The sequence below is a fragment of the Rissa tridactyla genome, chromosome 7 (assembly GCF_028500815.1).
Source record: "Rissa tridactyla isolate bRisTri1 chromosome 7, bRisTri1.patW.cur.20221130, whole genome shotgun sequence".
In the NCBI taxonomy this organism is placed as follows: domain Eukaryota; kingdom Metazoa; phylum Chordata; class Aves; order Charadriiformes; family Laridae; genus Rissa; species Rissa tridactyla.
Window position 1 is genome coordinate 51,686,020 of NC_071472.1, and position 20,098 is coordinate 51,706,117.

General features: G+C 40.2%; 1 protein-coding gene across 2 annotated transcripts in view; it reads right to left on the bottom strand.

The window, feature by feature from the left end:
• ULK2 (unc-51 like autophagy activating kinase 2) overlaps nt 1-19,859 on the bottom strand; it is a 42,508-nt gene extending 22,649 nt beyond the window's left edge. For both annotated transcript variants that reach the window (XM_054208118.1, XM_054208119.1), the window contains exons 1-10: nt 19,160-19,859; nt 17,821-17,913; nt 16,508-16,549; nt 5,645-5,677; nt 5,236-5,272; nt 3,565-3,738; nt 2,355-2,428; nt 1,215-1,316; nt 804-862; nt 427-509 (exon numbers count right to left, since the gene is read on the bottom strand). In XM_054208118.1, the coding sequence (XP_054064093.1) occupies nt 427-509; nt 804-862; nt 1,215-1,316; nt 2,355-2,428; nt 3,565-3,738; nt 5,236-5,272; nt 5,645-5,677; nt 16,508-16,549; nt 17,821-17,913; nt 19,160-19,252 (790 nt within the window). In that variant the 5' untranslated portion in view covers nt 19,253-19,859. The remainder of the gene's footprint in view (nt 1-426; nt 510-803; nt 863-1,214; nt 1,317-2,354; nt 2,429-3,564; nt 3,739-5,235; nt 5,273-5,644; nt 5,678-16,507; nt 16,550-17,820; nt 17,914-19,159) is intronic.
• Between the last annotated feature and the right edge of the window lie 239 nt (nt 19,860-20,098).

The following is a 20,098-nucleotide window of genomic DNA, read 5'->3' on the forward strand; positions in this document are numbered from 1 at the left end:
GAATCATTTAAAGCAACTTTGTTTCAGAAGTGGGTTTTTCCAGTACTTGTTACATTTCTGCAGCCTGCATGCTGCTCCCAGTCTGAAGCCAAAACAGCACTTAAAGTAACAGAAAAATGACTGTGACATCAAATGTAAGGTATATCAATTAAGAATGTGGGGAAAAAAAGGCCACAATTGAAAGAATTAAACTAACTTATATTTCACTACTCAACTACAAAGTCGTAACTTATGCACATCACTTAATACTGACAGTGGTTTCACAATGATTTATTTTGGCTATTCTGCCTCCTTTATGAGAGCCGAGAAGAAAAAAACACGTCACTTTTCACGTAATGGGCTGTAGGCAAGGTCCAGACAGTTATTCCGGTCACATGAATACAACTGACAGGGAAAGTCAAGAGATCCAAAGGAAAAGTTACCTACCAAAGTCCATTCTATCTTTTTGGTTTCTCTGAAGCAAACCCAACAGCAGGTCAGCCAGATAAGCTGATGTTTCCCTAGGAATACTGCACACAAGAGGAAGTAAAACATGCATTAAATAACGCATAACGCACTACATTTCAGGAAGCCAGCGTTCTACCATAAGTCTTCACTATACATGCCCTATAGCCTTAGTACAGGATACTTTTAACTCAGCAAGGTACCCAATGAATGCAAGATGCAACATGAGTCACTGGTATCATACTACATCCGTGTAAAGATAGCAATATGAAACATTTTTATGAATCCCAGGCATTCCCAAAGATGAAAAAGTGTTCAATCAACAACTATAAGTGACAGGAAAGGCCATGGTGACATACCTAGGAATCAAATTCCTGTTCTTTTCATAAAACATTCTCAAATCTTGAGGACTATTGGCCTGTCAAATAAAAATGTACATTAATTAAAGCTCAGTTTCACGGAGAAAACAGCTTTTGTACCTATGCACACATACACAAAAAGGAGGCTTTTCCATATGGACATTAAAAGAGAAAACCCCAAGCACAGCTGTGACTTCAGTACTGAGTATCCTTATGTGTTTCCTCTGGAATGAACACACTGATCTCATAGACTAAGTATGAGCAACTTCTCCCTTGGTATCCTCAAGCGATCTGGCCTTTGAAGCATCGACACTACGCTCAGACATCACCGCTTCTCTTTTCATGACTGGAAGGAAAAGCTCTAGGAATTTCCATAAGACTAAAAAGAGGGAAAAGGAACTAAAGTGTTACCTGAAAAGGTGGTTTTCCAACAAGACACTGATAAATCACAGTTCCTATGCTCCACAGGTCTGCTTTAGCATCATAGTGTTGAGACATAATCACTTCAGGGGCCTGGAAAGAACAGCAAGATCTCAGAAGGGAAAACAAAAAAAGCAAAGCCACAGCAATATGAATTCTACAGTTCTGTCAGACCAGCATTAACAGAGACTCTTTATTGTAAACAGTAAATATTTACTCTTTAGTAAGTAACTTTACTCTAAGAGTAATTTAAGACAAAATTAACATTTTAATGCATCATATGGTTTGAAAGGTAATAGTTCTATCTAAAATGAAAGCTATGTTTCAAAAAACACAGAAAACTAGAAATGTTGATGTTCTAAAGAAAGCGTCTAACCATTGGCATGTATGAGAGTAAGAGGTAAGCATTATTTATTTGGTTTATTCAGTCCTCCTTGTGGATAAATAACCAAGCATTTCACAAGGAATACCATTGTCACTATTTTACATGTACAAAAACAAGACAAAGGAAAGCAAAATAATTTTCCCACGACCATACAGTACAGAAGTGATAGAGCTAAAGTCAGACAGTTCAGTGATCAACTGACTGCCACACTACTTAGTAAAAATTAATGACAATTAACTCCAAATTGTTGGTTTTTTTTAAAAAAGCAAACAAACCAAACCCAAGTGAGAGAATACATTAAATAACTACAATGAAAACATGAAGCAGCTTTTTAAACTACGAGCGTAAAGCTCTTCTGGCCTGTATTCAATCACTTTTTATTTTCTTAGAAACTGGGAAGGACATAATACCCTATTTCGGGGGGGAAAAAAAAAAAGTATGTAAGTGGGAACGAAACTACTTTGCCAAAACATTAATGCTAAGATGTATTGTCTTTTAATTCTCTAAGATTTTTCCTTCCCACAGTGCTAAGAAACATTTAATGTCTCTCTGATTTTAACAATCATGATCTCCAAATCACAAGAAAAAAGGGAGCTAGTAAAACCACAGAAAGGTGAACTGCGTGCTGCCCCTGATACTGCTGAAGCAACATTAGCCATTTGCCAATCTGCAAGCAGTAAATTATTTTGTTCTTGTAGGAGAATGTCTGAGATAAAAAACACAATCTGAACTACACTGTCACTTACCATATACATAGGGGAACCACACAGAGTTGCAGCCATCATGTTGCTATGCAGATAACGAGCAAAACCAAAGTCAGCTATGTAAAGAAACACATTCGTTAATGAAAAGAAAGATAATTTTCAAATTTTTAAAGTCTAGAAATTACCTGTCTTGTATTGAAATCTGCTACAATCACCAGTTAACGAGAAAAAGACAGGTATAACATACAGCCAACTGCATGGATAGTAAAATCTATGTTACACTGAAAGAATAATGTATTATTTTCCAAATCGCAGGCCAAGAAACAGCAGTGGCATCATTTGCATAAACTGCTGCTCAGCCATCTCCCCAGCTGCAGAGCATGCTGTCTGGCGTCAGCAGGAAAGGATTAAAGTCAGTGGCTAAATATAAATGGTTCATTAAGAGTGACGAATATACAATCTGCTTCAGTGAAATCACATCAGGTAGAAGTTTAAGAACTCAAGTTTCAGACGCCTGCATTTTCCATGTTGACAAAAGCATCTGAAACTACCTAGTGAGGACAGCAAGAGAAGAAGTTTTGTCTCCTCTGTGCTGTTTAGAAGATGGAGTGAGTCGGGACAGATCTCAGATTTTGGTTGAGCAAAAGCATAGAAAAGAAAATTGTTAGAACCAAGGTATTTTTAAAGGGACACTTAACAGACAACAATAAGAGATTAATACTCTTGAAGTGTCCTCTGAAGAGGAGTTTGGTAGTATCCTGAACAGTCAACATCCCTCCCCGGTTACAATGTCAAACCTCCTTCTGCCAAAAATAGGTCATAACCTACATTACTAAACTTCTCAAATAACCCTTAGGAGGGTCTACCACAAAAAAAAAAGCCAACCCAGCTGGAACTCCGACTGGAGTCTCGCATGCACATAGTTTTGAAATGGGCTAAAGGCTATTTGAAGTTTCAAAGGTTACAGATCTATGTCTAATTAAAGTAGTTTAATACTAAAAAAAATCAGCTGAATAGGTTTCTTTTTCCTGCAGATTTAATCAAAAAGGTCTTTATGACTCAAGCTTTTTTATACTGAGAATCTGCATTACAGCATAAACCTCATCGTTCTAGAGTTACTGTCTGATTTGCATCAATTTAATACACTCCATATCTAGTACACCCTCCGCACATTAACTATAAAGACACTTCTGAGTAGGGAAACAATCCAACAGTGAGGATTTACCTTTAGAGCAGAGAAAAGCATATTTACCTATTTTGATGCGTATGCCACTGACACTTGACTTTCTACGACTGGCGTAAGATAACAAAATATTCTGTGGTTTAAGATCCCTATGAATGATTCCTTTACTGTGCAGAATACGCATAGCTGCTGCAATCTGCTGGAGGAACACTCGGATGGTATCTTCACTAAGAGTTCCTTTAGCTGAAAATAACATTAAGCAGTGGAGAAAATAAATGTAATTATCTTTGGGCAAAAAGCAATAAAGTTCACAGTCATCAACTGTGAAAACAATGAACACAATAAAATCATAGTGAATTACACTCAAAACAATCCAATCTCCAATATTTTTCTACAAACGTATATATTCTCAACAACACATGCACCTCCATAGTTTTACAGTAGCTACAGTACTCTGAATTATCTGTTTTTACAGTAGTTTATTCAACTTGGTAGCATAATAATTGTAAAACTTCTCAACTGCCATTAAACCTTAATTCACTAAAAGGGCAAAGGAGTCAAGAAAATAGAACTCTACTTCAGAACATTACATGTTCCATTTAACATTACATTCTACAATCATGTTGCAACCTGAACCTGTAAAACTATTATTTCTTTAAACAAATTATCATGGGGATGCAGATAACCACCCCGCTCAAAAAACGTCATCCATGATAAAATTTGTTTTGAAGGGGAAAATTAAGATGTACTTTTGCAAGTCTCTTCAGAAGGTATTATGTCATTCTGCAGTCTGAAAAAGCACTGAACGAAGGAGCTGGATTATACTGTATGAGTCTTTCCAAGGATTTTAATGGGAAGTGAATTAGGCTTTTAATATACAGTTACCATAACAATAGCTGTTCATAAAAAGATTCCTTCAACATACCACAGATATAAAGGCAAGTAGAAGAATATTTTCCATGAGGAAAACATGAAGATTAACATCTCTGCTCAAAATTTTGTTTGTAATAAGAATGCATCTGTCATGATTCTGTAACTTCTGTCTTCACTTTGGGCAGAGCCACGTTGAAGGGCAAACTCTCTCCCAAGCCAGAAATGCCTCTTTGTAGAAAGCATTGCTATACAAGTAATTCAGTATTTTTAAGTTCACACCTTGGAAAAGAAAGCCGGTGGAATCAAAACACTGGGAGCAGCTCCCAAAATATGGCTTTAGAAATAGAAAACCACCACATTTTTCAGCATGCTGCTTATAGTTACTTAGATGTTCTTTCTCATTTACAAATAAGGGAATGTTACATTCAACTGTTTTGAAAGCAGTGGCAAAAAGCATTTTCTGTCTGTGCATTATTTTATTCACCTTCATTGCTAGTTTGTGGGGTTTATTTTTAACGATGAGTGACATACTGGGAAATATTTTAAACAAATGCAAAACCTTATGTCTTCCTGCAGCTACAAAATTTAGTTTTCAATTTCCCAGGGCAGCAGACAAACAGACAGCACTCTGCTGCTGATCTTGACTGGAGACAGAATACAACACTAAACGGATCCTTGGTGAATTCAATTACTCTAAGAGGCTACTCTAAAATCACACCAGGATGAACAAGCATTGTGGTATTAAGACATTCCACAAACAGGAAAATATTTAAGCCACAAGCAAAAAATCTCAGAGAAACACCAACAGATTACAGAAATAGAGAATATAAACATGTAATGCAATAGCGAAATACAGTAATCAATTACCTTGTAAGTAATCCGCCAAATCCCCACCATTGCAGTACTGTTAAAAAGAAAGGTTTTCATTCAAAACACAAGCACTGAGATACTTGCTACCTAAGTTTTACATTGCAATCTTTTGACTAAAATTAGAAGATCCTTTTAAGCGGTTTGCCTCAAAATTGTTTTGTCAATTATTTGTAATTAATAATTTGAGGTGTCACGCTTCATTAATACTTACGAGTGTCATAAAATGAATAATTTATGGAACAAAGACTGCTGATAAATTTAGTAGTGCATACAAAATTAATAACCTAGTTTTCAGAATTACTTGTTTTAACAAGTCATGGTTATTTTGCAGCTGTACAAAGAAGTAGTTTTGTCTAAAAGCCATCTTTAAAATCAGCCAGAAAGAAACAGGTAAGTTAATACATACCTCCATTACCAAAAAGACAGAATTGGGCATTTCCTAAAAGAGAAAGAAAACAAATCCCATTTAAGAATGCGACAAGACAAAGCCTTCAGTACCTGCATTAATGAAGTGTAACCTGAGATTTTTCAATCGAGACACCTTATGTTAAAGTCACTGTCATAGAGGGTAGCAAATATGTACATTCCCCACCATTAAATATTTCACATTTTAAAAAGCATTAGTAGATATAAAAGAAATCACCAGGCGACATCCTGAAGACTAAAGCTATCATTTGAGAGAGCATCGTACAGTAAGTAACATCACTTTCCACTGTATGTCTCTCCCTTAGCTTTCAACTGCCTTGCACTGCTCTGTCAACACACCCTTTATATTGAGTCCTTACAAAGAAATAAACTCTCGCTATCAGACATCACTGAAATCAGTCACTAACAGAACAGTAATATTTAGTCGCAAATATACTGGACAGAATTGCAAACTGTAAGCAAGACAATTTGGCTATGACAACCAGTTTTCTATGGAGGAATTCCAAAGTTATGTTCCCTGCTCCCGGGTAAAACAAGCTTTGGTTCTGCCACCTAACAAGCCAAAGGTCAGTCAGAAATCACAGAGCCGTTAACTGTCTGGAATAAGCTGATTCCCAAACGCTATTGTTTAATTTGGGAATCATGCATCCTTGTGTAAAATACCTTCTTCAGAGAGTCACTGGCAGAAGCACGTCCCTGCCACAGACCCAAACACCTCATGGCAAAGGTGTGATTTGTCATGGCAGCCCTTGTGAGATTTCCCAAAGCACTAACCTCCTTTGACCTACTGCAACTTGAATTCCCTCTCTTCTAGCTGGCAAGAGTTACTGAAAGACAGATTAGCCAGCTTCTACTGTAAATTATCTAGGCACTCCACAAAAATGAAGTAAAAATGTCTGTGCTTAAACCCGACTTTAACAAGAACATTCATCTTTTTTACAAATATTATTTTGTGTGAGGGAAGAAAGAGCCTACCCGCCTATGCCAATAATCGACATTGTTATCCACAAAGTCTCCTGCATAAAGTAGTTTTATTGTGTCTACAAAGTTGAAAACACTCAGAGATCTTTTACAAGGTAAAAGCATTTTTCCCTCTCTGAGCTGATTAAGACCGACAGGAAAGAACACAAAGAGAACTAGAAGGAAATGTAAGGCAAGTATACACTAAACAGGACGATATTTTTAGTTACACAGTATGTTACCTCCCTTTCAGTTTAAAAATAAACTTAAACAAAGGTTGACAGTTTGTGGGAAAATATGTTTTTAAGACAGTTGAAGGAAAAGTGAGATGGCATGCCAGACAAGGCCAGGCGTATGCCCCAGTTGGAAGTGGAACTGCAGACACTCTGACTGTACCCTGCTAACTAGTATCAAAAAAAGTCAAAAGGGACATTGCATGGCAAAACAAAAGCTTGAACTTAGCCACCTTTCTCAGTGCTTGTATTAAAACTTCAGCACGTGTTCAGTTTGACCATACTGGCAAGAACTACCACAAGCATGCCATTTTCAGGTTGACAGATCAGGCTAGGAAGCTTTAAAAGAAAAAAAAAAAAAAAAAAAAAAAAAAAACAAACAAAAAACAGGGCCCAGACAAGGGAAACCAACTACCCTAAATATCAAACACAGCTCAGGGCACACGGATGGCACAACCCATTAAAGCCGATTTCTACCAATCCATCACAGATAAAGATATTCAGCAAATTTTCAAGTTATTAACAACACATATTTAAATCAGCACTAAGTAAGGCCAGTTTTATCAGGCAAAACTAGACAAAAACATGAAACAAGCATTAAGAGAGCGTCAGAGCTCAATGGCTTCACAGTAAAAAATTCTCCTTCCTGAAAGGGAGTCTCAGACTCAAAATCTCCTGAAATTTCAAGTGATGGTATTTTATAAAACTGAGAAATTAATGTTTACAAAAGCTTCGAACATTAACTTCTAAGCTGCTGTCAAACATCACTGCTATTCACCAGATCTTTATTAAGACAACACCTAATGCATGCACAACTGCAAGAGGAAATACAGTTCAAGATGACCAGATGTTTTAAGGTTAATTCAAGACTGTGTCAAGGCTGCTTCACTTTCTGGAAGCATTTAGTTTAGCCACTCTCGTCTGCGTTACAGAAATGCATCTGAGGTTCTTTCCAGCTCAGAACACCAAGCACATTACAGATTTGTTTACATTTGGAATTAGCTTCAAAGAAACCAAGTTTCTAGGAACATTAGTCAAATCTGTTGGGAATGAAAGGCAAACCCCAACCAATATAGAATATTAAAGCAGGAGTAGATCACATTTCAGGAAGTCCCAATTGTCCAATGTTTCTGTAACAGCTGTGGCCAACATGAACCATAATTTGCAATCCTATGAATGCCTCAAAACCTAAGTGCATACATTAAAGCAAAAAAAAAGATAAGTAATTACTTGCTCTATAAATTTCTGAAAATACATAATGGTAAGTGTTGTTTCTTTCTATGTTGTTCCTTTGCAACAACACCTTCCAAGACAGAAACTCACTTCCTTTCAGAACCCCAAGGATGCCAAGCAGCAACTCTGAGATCCCAATTTATCAAACTGAAAAAATCTGCCAACTGCGGATCGCTTCACTTAAAGGACAACTATGAAGTGTGAAAGAATAACACAGCTAAGAAGCATGGAAACTGCCCATTCTCCAGTGACAAGAAAGAAGCTCAGCTAGTGGATTTCCACCCGAACATAGCAATCCCATGAATCAGAAATAGATGTTCCACAGCGTCACTGCCTCCACTGCACAACACACTCTGTACAAAACCAGCCGCTTATGGCAGTATGTAATGCTCAGCTCGGGACAGACATTTATTCATCACAGAACTAAGAGAATGTGTTTTCTGGATTCCCTTGGAAACAAAGTCCTTTCAAATGAAACTGCTCCCTTCAGGAACATGGAGCTGATGATTTGTCCTGTTGTACAAGCCCTCACCTGTTTAAAGAAAGTAATTCCTATAGACTACACTAGATTTCCCTCAAGTAGCATTACCCATCTTTTTTTGACTGATATTCTTGATTAAAAATAACCAAAGAAGTCACTGGGTAAAAGTCACAGTAAGAAGCAGAGCGTGTTTCCTTAGATAATCCTTTTTCATTAAATCAGCAGAGCAGATTAGAGGTTTCAAAACCAGATTTTCCCGGACTGGTCAAAAGTCCTGTCTAATTCGTATTGCAGTAGTATTTTGCACAGTATTAGTACCAAGCTTCCCAGCCGCATCTTGTCCCAACTTTAACTCATAGCCAAACACTTCTCAATATCCCACCAATGCAAGCTTTAGTTCAAAACAGCTGAAGTTGTTCACCCCTTCACAGTTGCTCATATTTTGCATTACAGTTCTTGGCCAGCCTGACTGGGAATGCGATCTCCATTTTGGGAATACAATCAGAAAACACAAGTCAATTCTGTAGACACATTTTTCCCATCTAAATAATTTTGCTGAAAAATAAAGCTATCCCTATCATCATTCTCTAGCCTTGTGATTTCTGTTGACTTGCTAAGCAGAGCAAAGTGCTCAAAAAGGAAAAGATTAGTAAACCAGCATGTTTCAGATCTAACATTCAGGAATAAAGCTGACCTAGCAAGCTATTTTAAACTGCTTCTTGAAACAGATAACAAAGCTTTCAAAAAATTTACATTGACATACAGATCATAAAATTACTGCAGCTGGAGCTGTTCTGGCCTACACTTCTACCTAGAAAAATAATCAAGCAAAACAAATGGATTTTGTGTTGCAACAATTATGGAACAGTTTTGCCCAGCATGCCTTGCTTTGTTGCTTAAACTTCTCTTGACAAAAACCTACTTTTGCTCCCTCTTATTCTGAATCTAGGTTTTACTTGCAAGTTGAAGAAAAAGACAGCAAAGGTTAATAGGAAACCATTTTACAGTTCTGAAAGCTAACAGATAAACCTGCTAGAAAGAGATTAAGAGGAAACGTATTTGCCAAAACTTGCTGTGTTTTAATCCCAGACTTCCAACAGTTGTCTCAGGGGATGTGAAGTTCCAACCCAAATCACAGGCTCAGCACAGTAGTTCCATTTAAAAGACATTAATTGAAAAAGAAGTCAAAACATCCATGGTTACCTCTGACAGCTGTTGCTAGAACTCTAGTGTATTGGCAGAAACATACCCTAGATTTCATTTTGGTTAGGAAGTCCTCCTTTAGAACAAGCTGAAAGTCTGCAAGGAGCTCTTACTGAGCTGCCAAAGCAGAAACTGTGGCAAATAAATAGTTACTACGTTCTTGCTCCAAGTCTGTAGATTCTGTTTAACTGCAGTTTATGATTGGACTTCCTAGACCACGAGAGTTAACATGACAGCTTGTGCGCTGCTATTATCTGATTAATTTTCTGATACGTTAATTTGTGCTATATTTGCTTTAGGTTTGGGGTTTTTTTGGCCAGCACTATGTGCCTCATTTTTTTGGAGCATTCAATACATTCGGCAAAAGTTCTAATGATTTAGTGAAAAGGGACCGATCTGGATCTTTTTAAGGCTATTTCTCACTGTACTACAGATACTGCTGTTTTGCTTTGCAAGTGCAACCACCACAGCAGCTTCTAACCTCTTCAGCTCCTGTCATGTCTAAAGGACCGAACATTTTGTTAGTTCTGACTAAATGTTAAGTCTTAGACTAAATGTCAATTGACATGTGCCTGGAGGATTCAAATAGCATGCACCCTGCCAATTATCCACATAAAGGAGCAATCAGCCATGGAGAGATGTACCACAATAGCCGCATCACTCATTTTCTGTTACATGAAATGCTGTTCCTAACTGATAAATACGGGAGGTAGAGAAAGAGACTGGCCTCTGCACAACACAAAGGAAAGGCAAAACTGTTCACAGCACACCAAACAACACACTCACATACTTGAAGATCTTTTGAAACAGTTTTGAAAGACAAATTATAGCATCTAGGCACAGCAGCTAAGCTAAGGACTATGTAGTAACTCCAACTCTTTGGTTCTGTGGGCCAAAACAAATTCTAACTGGTTGTCCCTAACCTTTAACGCCTACATTGGCGTCATTCCTTGCAGTTTGATGTTGTCATAACCAACCCTGCAGTTAGCATCAGCTACCAGGTAGTATTTCAAAACCTTTACAATTTCTACAGAGCAGGATTTTTCTTTTTATCGGAAAACTTGCGCTGATGGCATGTTTTCATATGACTATTTCCACACACAGTGAGGACGGATACTGACAAACACAAAGGCCTTAATCAAGGAGCTGAAGGAAAAAAATAAAGATATTGAGACCTCCTCATTCAAATTACAACAGTTCAGAAACAGCTATGATAAGAGTATGGAGGCAATCAAAGCTGTGAGACACCAAGATCAACAGCACACACCACAATGCTTGAAGCAAACGCCTCAAGAAATATATGCTACACTACCAGACCAACTGGAGTCTTTGGGTAAACCAAACAGCAATATTTAATTCCCACTGGTAAAACAACAGGCACAGACAAACATGGCTCCTTCCATAAGCATCCCTAGTAAGAACTCATGGGCACTTGTGTGTACGTAAAGGCTGAGGTGTAAGTACAAGAAGGACCAGTGGAGTTGTCCCCACCAGCTTTCACTGCTTTCAAGGACAGCAGAAGCAGCTGCAGTTATTTTGTCTGCTATGTACCAACAAGCTAAGACAAGAAACAATTTCTCTTCAGATACTGCTTCTCCAATAACACACTAGAAATTAGTTCTCCCTAAACTACTGTTCAAATAGCAAACTTCAGACTCCATGCAGTGAAAACATTAATTCACTCTTCTAAAACGCTATCTCCAAGATACATTACAGGCTTTCATTCTGATGGCTGACATTCTAAAGAGGTTTTGAATTAAATTATTTGCTAAAACAGGCACCGTCTGGCACTGTGTAAGAGATTAGTTCTACTCAGCACACACTTGGGATCATGAAGTGCACAAAACTGTAAATTCATGTCCTAAATATAGCACATACCAAATAACTTACTGATACCTTCATACTTGAGTATAATACTTTATCCAAGGATCTGGTGAGTTAGAGGTTATTTTAGACTCCTTTTACTTTTGAGAAGCAGTGGCCTTCACTTCCCCAATTAACAGGACCAAGACTGATCTACTTTTGCAGGATGAATGACATCCCATAACACCATCATGGGAAAAGAGCTCCATTCTTATACCATTCAGGATTTTTCTTTACTCTTGAAAGACTACCAAACTCTTGCCCAAGAATTTAAGTAAAAAATGTCTCAACAAGTTACATTTTGCTATCCACCTATCATATTCTGTGTTTTTTTTAAGCATTTAACTTCATGAAAAAAATTAATTTCACATTTAGAGGTAAGCTGCATATGTTTATTTTTCAGAGCCCTACTACCACAAAACATTTGCCTCTCACATATGGAGAGCTGATATTTAAGTATCTCCACAAATGCCTTCAGTCTTAGAACCACTGGTCTCCACATCCTGGTGCGTGCAGAGCCCCGGCCTTCTGAGATGCTCCACTTACATAAAATGCTTAACTGCAGATCAAACCTGCCAGTGCTGCATGTAACCACCTTATGGAAATCAAGGGCAATTATCGTGCTGGCACCAGAACAAAAGATTTTCATGCCGACCCAGGCACATACAACATTACCGGCACACCAATTCCTTCGGGCGTGTCTCCAGATGAATGGGCATTTCTAGTAATTTAACTCAGTGGACCCTATACACACTAAGTAACATATCAAAATGCTGTTCACAGGAGCTGAAGCAACCGCAATGTAGGTTTTAAAATATTCATATAGTACCAGCAGAATGGCTCACAAGTTCTCCTTGGATCTAATTAAAACCTTAATGGTGTATGCATCTTTATTACACTGACTTGTGCGACTGGTCACAGATCACGCAGCAGGAACGCAACCGTAAGTGAACAGAGATGAAAGAGAAGGAATTTACCTACCTCCCATGAAAACAATTCCAAATTAATCCTTTTGCAATATGCAAAATAATAACTACCATTTCATTCTCAAACTTAGAAGATATATTCCAAATTGCTATACAGGGATACAGTTTTAATCTCAAAGTACTGCCATTAAGTACAAATAATTGAATTTATATTATGAGATGTAAAAATATTTATTCTTCATTGCAATTAATTTACACTTTTTTCACTCAGTTTTGCCACTTACACTGCATACCATTTTTTCTATCTGAAAATTCAGTACAACAATCAGTTCTTGGATTATTCGGCTAAATGGTCTGCCAAACAGTGCATCTGAAACATGAGCATTTTCTTATTTCAAACTGTCTAAGGTTAAGAAAAACTTCAGACCAAAAGAACTATAAAAATAAAACAGACTCCCAGTCACACTGAGAACTTCCTACTGTGACACAGACTCCACTGGCTCCAGCATTGAGAAGAAAAAAAAAAAAAGCTTCTGTAACTTAAGAATTGCTTGAAAACCTTAAGGCTTATCTGCTGTACTGTATCACTATGTTCAAAATACTGTGGCAAACAAAAAGGGCAGTACATGCTAGAACATGAAATGCTAAAGAAAATTAGTAGGTGTAACAGACTAATAGACATGTGAATGCCTTGCATAGTGTTCGTTCTTGCTGGGTTATAAATTAATGTAATCATACAAGTTAATGATGTATAATATTTCACAAACATAGTCCAGAGCAGAAAGGGAAAAGCTTATTTGTGCAAGTGTCACATTCTTTAGACCATATTTTGCAAGGCAATTTTTTCTATAGAAGTAGCATCATACTGCCAAGCTTTATGTTTGCCATGAACGTATTTGAAATATATCCAAGGCATGAGACACAGGTTTTCCCATTCTCTTTGCTTTAACTGTTCATTTTATTTAAACGCAACAGTCAGTGACAAGCAGCAACATCCCCTTCCCAAATGGAGAGTACAGGATGGATCATTCAAGAAGTCCTGTCACTCTAAGGGCACCCTCTCCTGTGGCAGAACAGAAAAGTACTAAGGTTATGTTTTATAAATAACCTTTAGGTACAGAAACCACAGACAAGTGTGTGGCTCTGTTCTCTCTTCTCTTGTGGATTTCTGTGCAGAAATCAAAACAAGTGTGAGCCTGCCAAAGGCTTAGAAGATACACAATGTTAAATCATCAAAATACCTATCTAGTCAACTACCCCCAGGTTGAGCCGCAAAGCTTAGTAAGTAATCTTCACATACAAAAAACTGTAAATGATAAGTATGAAATTCAGCTGCTTACTCACATGCCAATGCCCTCAGTCAACAATTCCAGGTTCTTTTAAGATGTCTGTGTATACTAAATTTAGGATGCTGAGAAATTATTTCCACTTAGCAATACTCAGAAAAACCTGGTGTCTTCAAGAAACACAATAGGCTATACTTTCCCTCTCAGAGCAGCTAATATCATTTTCTCATGGAAAAACTGGCTGCTCATGGCCTGGATGAGCATATGATCCGCTGGATCAAGCGCTGGCTGGATGGACGGTCACAAAAAGTGATGGTCAATGGAGTTAAATCCAGCTGTCGGCCGATCACAAGTGGTGTTCCTCAGAGCTCAGTGTTGGGACCATTTCTGTTTAACACCTTTATTGATGACCTTGATAAGGACATAGAGTGTATCATCAGTAAGTTTGCAGATGACACCAAGTTAAGCGGGAATGTTGATCTGCATGAGGATAGGGAGGCTCTACAGAGAGACTTGGATAGATTGGATCGATGGGCCAACGATAATGGTATTAGTTTCGACAAGGCCAAGTGCCAGGTCCTGCACTTGGGCCACAACAACCCCATGCATCGCTACAGGCTTGGGAAAGTGTGGCTGGAGAGCTGCCTGGCAGAAAAGGACCTGGGTGTTCTAACTGACAAGCGGCTGAATATGAGCCAGCAGTGTGCCCAGGTGGCCAAGAAAGCCAATGGCATTGTGGCTTGTATTAGAAATAATGTGACTAGCAGAAGTAGGGAGGTGATTGTCCCCCTGTACTCAACACTGGTGAGGCCACACCTCGAGTATTGTGTCCAGTCTTGGGCACCTCGATACGAGAGAGATATCAAGGTGCTGGAGCGAGTGCAGAGGAGGGCAACGAAGCTGGTGAAGGACCTGGAGAATAAATCTTATGAGGAACGATTGAAGGAGCTGGGACTGTTTAGTCTGAGGAAGAGGAGGCTGAGGGGAGACCTCACCACTCTCTACAACTACTTGAAAGGACACTGTAGAGAGGTTGGTGCTGGTCTCTTCTCACAGGTAATTAGCGATAGAACAAGAGGGAATGGCTTCAAGCTGCAACAGGGTAGGTTTAGGCCAGACATTAAGAAAAAATTCTTCACAGAAAGAGTGGTCAGACACTGGAATAGGCTGCCCAGGGAGGTGGTGGAGTCACCATCCCTGAATGTGTTTAAGAGTTGTTTAGATGTGGTGTTGGGGGATATGGTGTAGGGGAGAACTTTGTAGAGTGGGGTTGATGGTTGGACTCGATGATCCCAAGGGTCTTTTCCAACCTGAATGATTCTATGATCATTCTAAATGCAGAGTCCTGAAGTGAAGACCCAGGAGGGGAAAGAGTCTACGCATCCAAATGGGAAGTTTTGATGCACAGTCTGTTACTACACAAACACCATTGCTTTGTACCAAAAGTCAACAGAAGTTAGTGCATGTCCTGTAGCACTACACACAATAAAACCTGAGCCTGCCTAGTGTATACCCTGTGAACGCAGATTTCTACAGAGCTACAGATACGCATCTACACGTAAGCGGAAAACTTTTTAGGATGCAAAGGTGTAAAGACAGAAAACATTGGAGAATGTCAAAATGTCTATTTTGCGTTGCTTTAACTATGCAACGGCCCATGGGTGGTTCTTAATAATTTTTTCACAAATGTAACTCTGTATTTAATATTAGAATTGAGCCCAGGAGATAAACGTATAGCTCTTCTTCAAGCAGAACAAATGGCTGCATAACCTGCATCACCTCCTATTTAGCTTTACTCAACACTTGAAGGCCTTAGGATACAAAAAAATGTAGAATACACTACCCTAGATAGGCTAGAAGACTAACTCCTTCACCTCTTCAGGCAGAATCCTAGGAATAACTTATTTCTCCTACTTGAAAAGATACAAACGTCTGCTTGGCTTTTATATTTTATCCTCTCCTTCTGAACACAGACAACAGCCATATATACATGTGTAATCATGGTCTTCTACTTCCTTTAGTTCTTCCTCACTATAACACAGGGCTATAACAATACATTTCTTTGTTACAGAGATCTCAAAAATGCTGCTTCTTTTCTACAACAGAGTATTTTAAGTTATGTTGACTCCTTAAAGGCACTTGCTTCATCCATTCAGATCAACTCCCACTAGTACATCTTCCTTCAGGTGTATTCAGTTGTTATCCTCAAACACCCACTTTCCAATTAAATTATAGGGCCAAGGAAACAAGGCTAATTCAGGAGAATAGTTATTGCCACCGATAGAGCTCCCAGCGCAGCCAGCTGATGCTTTTTCTCTGGAGACAAGACCAAACTACACAAACAGCCTCTGCAGAGATTTTCAGGCTGCCACTTGCCGCTGCTGCCTGGAAGTAAACCGTATTCCTCATGGTTTTCAATCCCAACTGTGCCTCCTGCTTATTAGAAAGAGCCAATACAAATAAGTGCATGGTGTGTTGAAGATGAGAGAACTCCCCTGCCACTGCTAGGGATCTGGATCTCTTTTTCTAAATACCAAACTGATTAGAGCAACAAAATATATGGCCATTCAAAATTTTCTACTCCGAATACATATATATACACACTATATTTTCATAAATAAATTTTAATGAAGAAAAAGGCATCAAAATATATTTTACCTGGACATCATAGAGAGCTACAATATTCTCATGCTGAAGTTCCTGTAAAACAAAATATTTGTATTATGGAAATAGCCTGTTATTATTATTATTTTAATATGCGAGGTGATAATCAAAGAGAACAAAATTTTACAAAGAAGGGTTGCTTTTTTTTTTTTTAGACCATCTGATGGAATTTGGAGGAAATCCCAACTATTTAAGACAATATTTACAAGAATAGGAAATTAGGCAATATCTTCAGAGGTCATAAAAACATTTGGTTCCAGAAGTTATTTTCTATGTCTTGTTACAGAAAGTACTACAGCACAAGATCCTTTAATGAGTAATGAAAACCGACTAAATTTAATTTTATAGTCTCACACGATTTCTTGCTTAGCAGAGCAACCAACTACGCTATGTTCAAGTCAACTTTACCATTTTACAATAAAAAGGAAATCAAACAAAATAACACCAAAAAAACCTCATGGGACAGCTTATGCAATTATTTGTACCTGCTCAAAAAACCACCTGTGTTTGCTAAGTACTTGCAGCACACTAATATACCCAACACTACAATTTCTGGTATATAATAAATATACTAGAATATACTGTCTATGTATTAGTATATAAAATAGCGACGTATCTCAAGAAGCTCAGAATCACAGAAAGAAAGCAGCAGTAATTACTGCAAAGCTATATAAAATGAGATGTGGTGAAGTTCAGAGAGTGGAGAACACAAAGAGACCATCCAAGCAGACGTTTCCATAAAACAGCATTGAAAAATTAAATGATGCTCTGTTTTATTTCCTTCATTAGAGCCACACTACACATTTTAAGTCAATTAACACAAAACTCGTAAGTGAGAAGATTGCTTCAGGAATCAAATTCAGCATGCTGATTTTAGCTTTCAAGGCATCTCTGAGCAAAGATGATGAAGAAAGATCAAAGACTGATGTTCTACCCTCAGCTATGACTTTCGCTGTATGTGCTGCTTGGGAAAGGTGCCCCATTAGCCATCCTGAAGGACAAAGTTTTCCCCACGTACAATAACCAAAGCACAGGCACAGAGAGGAGTTCTTCAGCAATTTTCCACTTCTACTGACAAAAGCATGCCCCTAACCTGCTCTGAGACCACTTCCAGAACTAAAAAAGTATGTTTTTCTTTTTTTTTTCCTTGGTCTTTTTAGTTCTGGATTTCTCCTGGAACTAACAAAGAAACAAAAGGCAGAATAGCAATTACTGTGATACTACCCATGACCCGGAATGAACTAGGTCAAAAGTCTTTTTTCCTTTTCAAGTAAAGCAGCTTTAAAAATCACTGCAAATTAACATACCTTTAAGATTTTTATTTCTTTTCCAAGTAGGATTTGTGACTTTGACAAGTTCTTTTTGTTAATACTCTTTATGGCTACTTCCCAATCAGTTTTCTGCAAGCAAACACAGAAGTATTGTCAGTTTCATATTTTTTTAACTAACAACTAGCTAGTAAAGCACGGGAGAAAAGTTGCAAGATCACCCCTACTCTACCCACCAGTGATTACTACATCACATGACACCATCAAGAACTATTTCACCCCACAATAGCTTAGACAGCTATTAAAATCCAGCTGCAGCTACACTGCGTTTTCATGGATTCAAAAGCATATAAAAACCAAAAGAAGTAAGTAATCGTATTGCATTTATTTCTTGGTAGTGGTGGTACGCATCTGCTTTTTAGTCCTCTCTCAATGATTGAGTTACTTTTAGTCTCCTTTAAGGACTTCCCATTTTCAGCCTCCTTATGCTCTACAGCTGAAAATTGCACAAGAAGACATCTGGGTTTTTAAGTTATATATTGTCTATTTATATATTACCTAAAAATAAATTGCCTATTTATTTGTAAGGTGGGAGCACCTCCACTAGCCTTTAAAATGTCTATTTTCCTTTCTCTCTCTCTTTTTTTTTTTTTTTTTAACGTAAAAATCATTGCACTGTGCTTCTCCAAGTTGTGAGTACTGCCCTAATGCTCCAAAAGGATAAATCTGGAGTCGTTTTCTGGAAAGCAGAGCGTTTTAGGCACCAACACCAGAATAAACTCTCACAGCATCAAGAAACCATAACGCAACTATGAATATCCGGGATGATTAGCAAGCCACGCCAGGAAACCAGACACCTCTGAATTTAAGAAATCTTCAGCCAATCCCACAGGAGGCAATTTTCCATTAGATCCCTCGTTATCCAGCGAGATAAACATGACCCTCCCGACAAACAAAGGGCTCAACCTCTCATACAGCTGCAACTCTCCACTCCCCGTTATGTTAGGCAGCTACCGAACTGCAGGGAGAGGTGGGAACGCAGATAGGCTGTTGGCTTTTTTTTTTTTTTAGGGGAGGGAAAGGAAAAAAAAAAAGAAAGGGTTTCTGGACGCCGGGAGCCGGCCGCTGGGCTCCCGCGCCGCCGCGGGCTGCACAGCGGCAGGCCCCGGGCCCGCCGCCCCCGCCCGGTCCCTCAGCCCACCCCGCACCTTTCCGTCTTTCTTTTTTTTTCTCCCCAAACCCCACAAAATCACGACAAAACTCCCCAAAGGTCACCCCCGCCCAGCTGTCACCCAGCGGAAGGGGCTCCCGAAGGACCCCGGCCGGGGTTGTGTAACCGGCCCCGCTCCGGCCGCGGGCGAAGCCCGTCGCTGTTTACCTTGCGGTGGCGACCTTTGAAGACCACAGCAAAGGCTCCGTGTCCTATCAGGTCCTTCTTGCTGTACTCAAAGTCCCCCACCACCTCCATCATCCCTCAGGGGGGCATGAAGCCCCGGGAAGGAAGGAAAACAAAGGGGCTCTTCCTCCAGCCGAGGCAGCTACAGCCGCCTCAGGGCAGCCGGCGGCGGGGTGGGAGCCTGCTCCTCTCCTGGCTGCCCCCGGCGGCGGGGGCAGCTCCTCTCATACCGCTGGGGCAGCCGCAGACCCCGGGGCCGGCGGGGCTGCTGCAGGGCGTCTCCGAGGCGAGGGGTTCCGTCTGGCATGGGGAGGGCAAGGCGGGGAAAGGGGGGGGGGGAGAGGAAGGCTCTCAGGGGCCGGGGGTGAGGGGACAGCGCGGCATCGGCGCCGGGACAAGGGGCCTCCTCAGCGGGGAAGGGGGCTCCGCGCCCTGCCGCTGCCCGCCCCCATGGCCCCGCGGCCCCCCTCAGGGACCGAACCCCAGAGCATCCAGCAGGGTAGGGAGAGGCGCGGCCCGCGGCTCCGGGGGTGGCTGTCGCTGTCTCCGCCGCACCCCCAGCAGGAGGGGAGGAAGGACTCAGGGTGCAGATGGGGGTCTCTCAAGCCGCCACGGTCTCCTGGGGCTCCCACCGCTCCGCTACCGCCACGCCTCCGATACGCATACACCCAGCCCCGGCTCCGACTGCCCAGACCTCCGCGCCACCCCACGCATTTTATAGGCCGAATCGCGCAAGCCCCAGCGCCCGGCTGCTTCCGCCGGCGGCCAAAGAGTGCCTCACCCCGTTTAACCCGGCGGCGGCGCGAGGCGGGGTCCCTCCGCCGCCATCTCGTCAGAAGCGCGGCCTGTCCCGACCCTGGCGCCACCGCCCCTCAGCCGGGCCTAGGCCCCCCCCGGCTCTGTACACCCCCACCCCTCCAT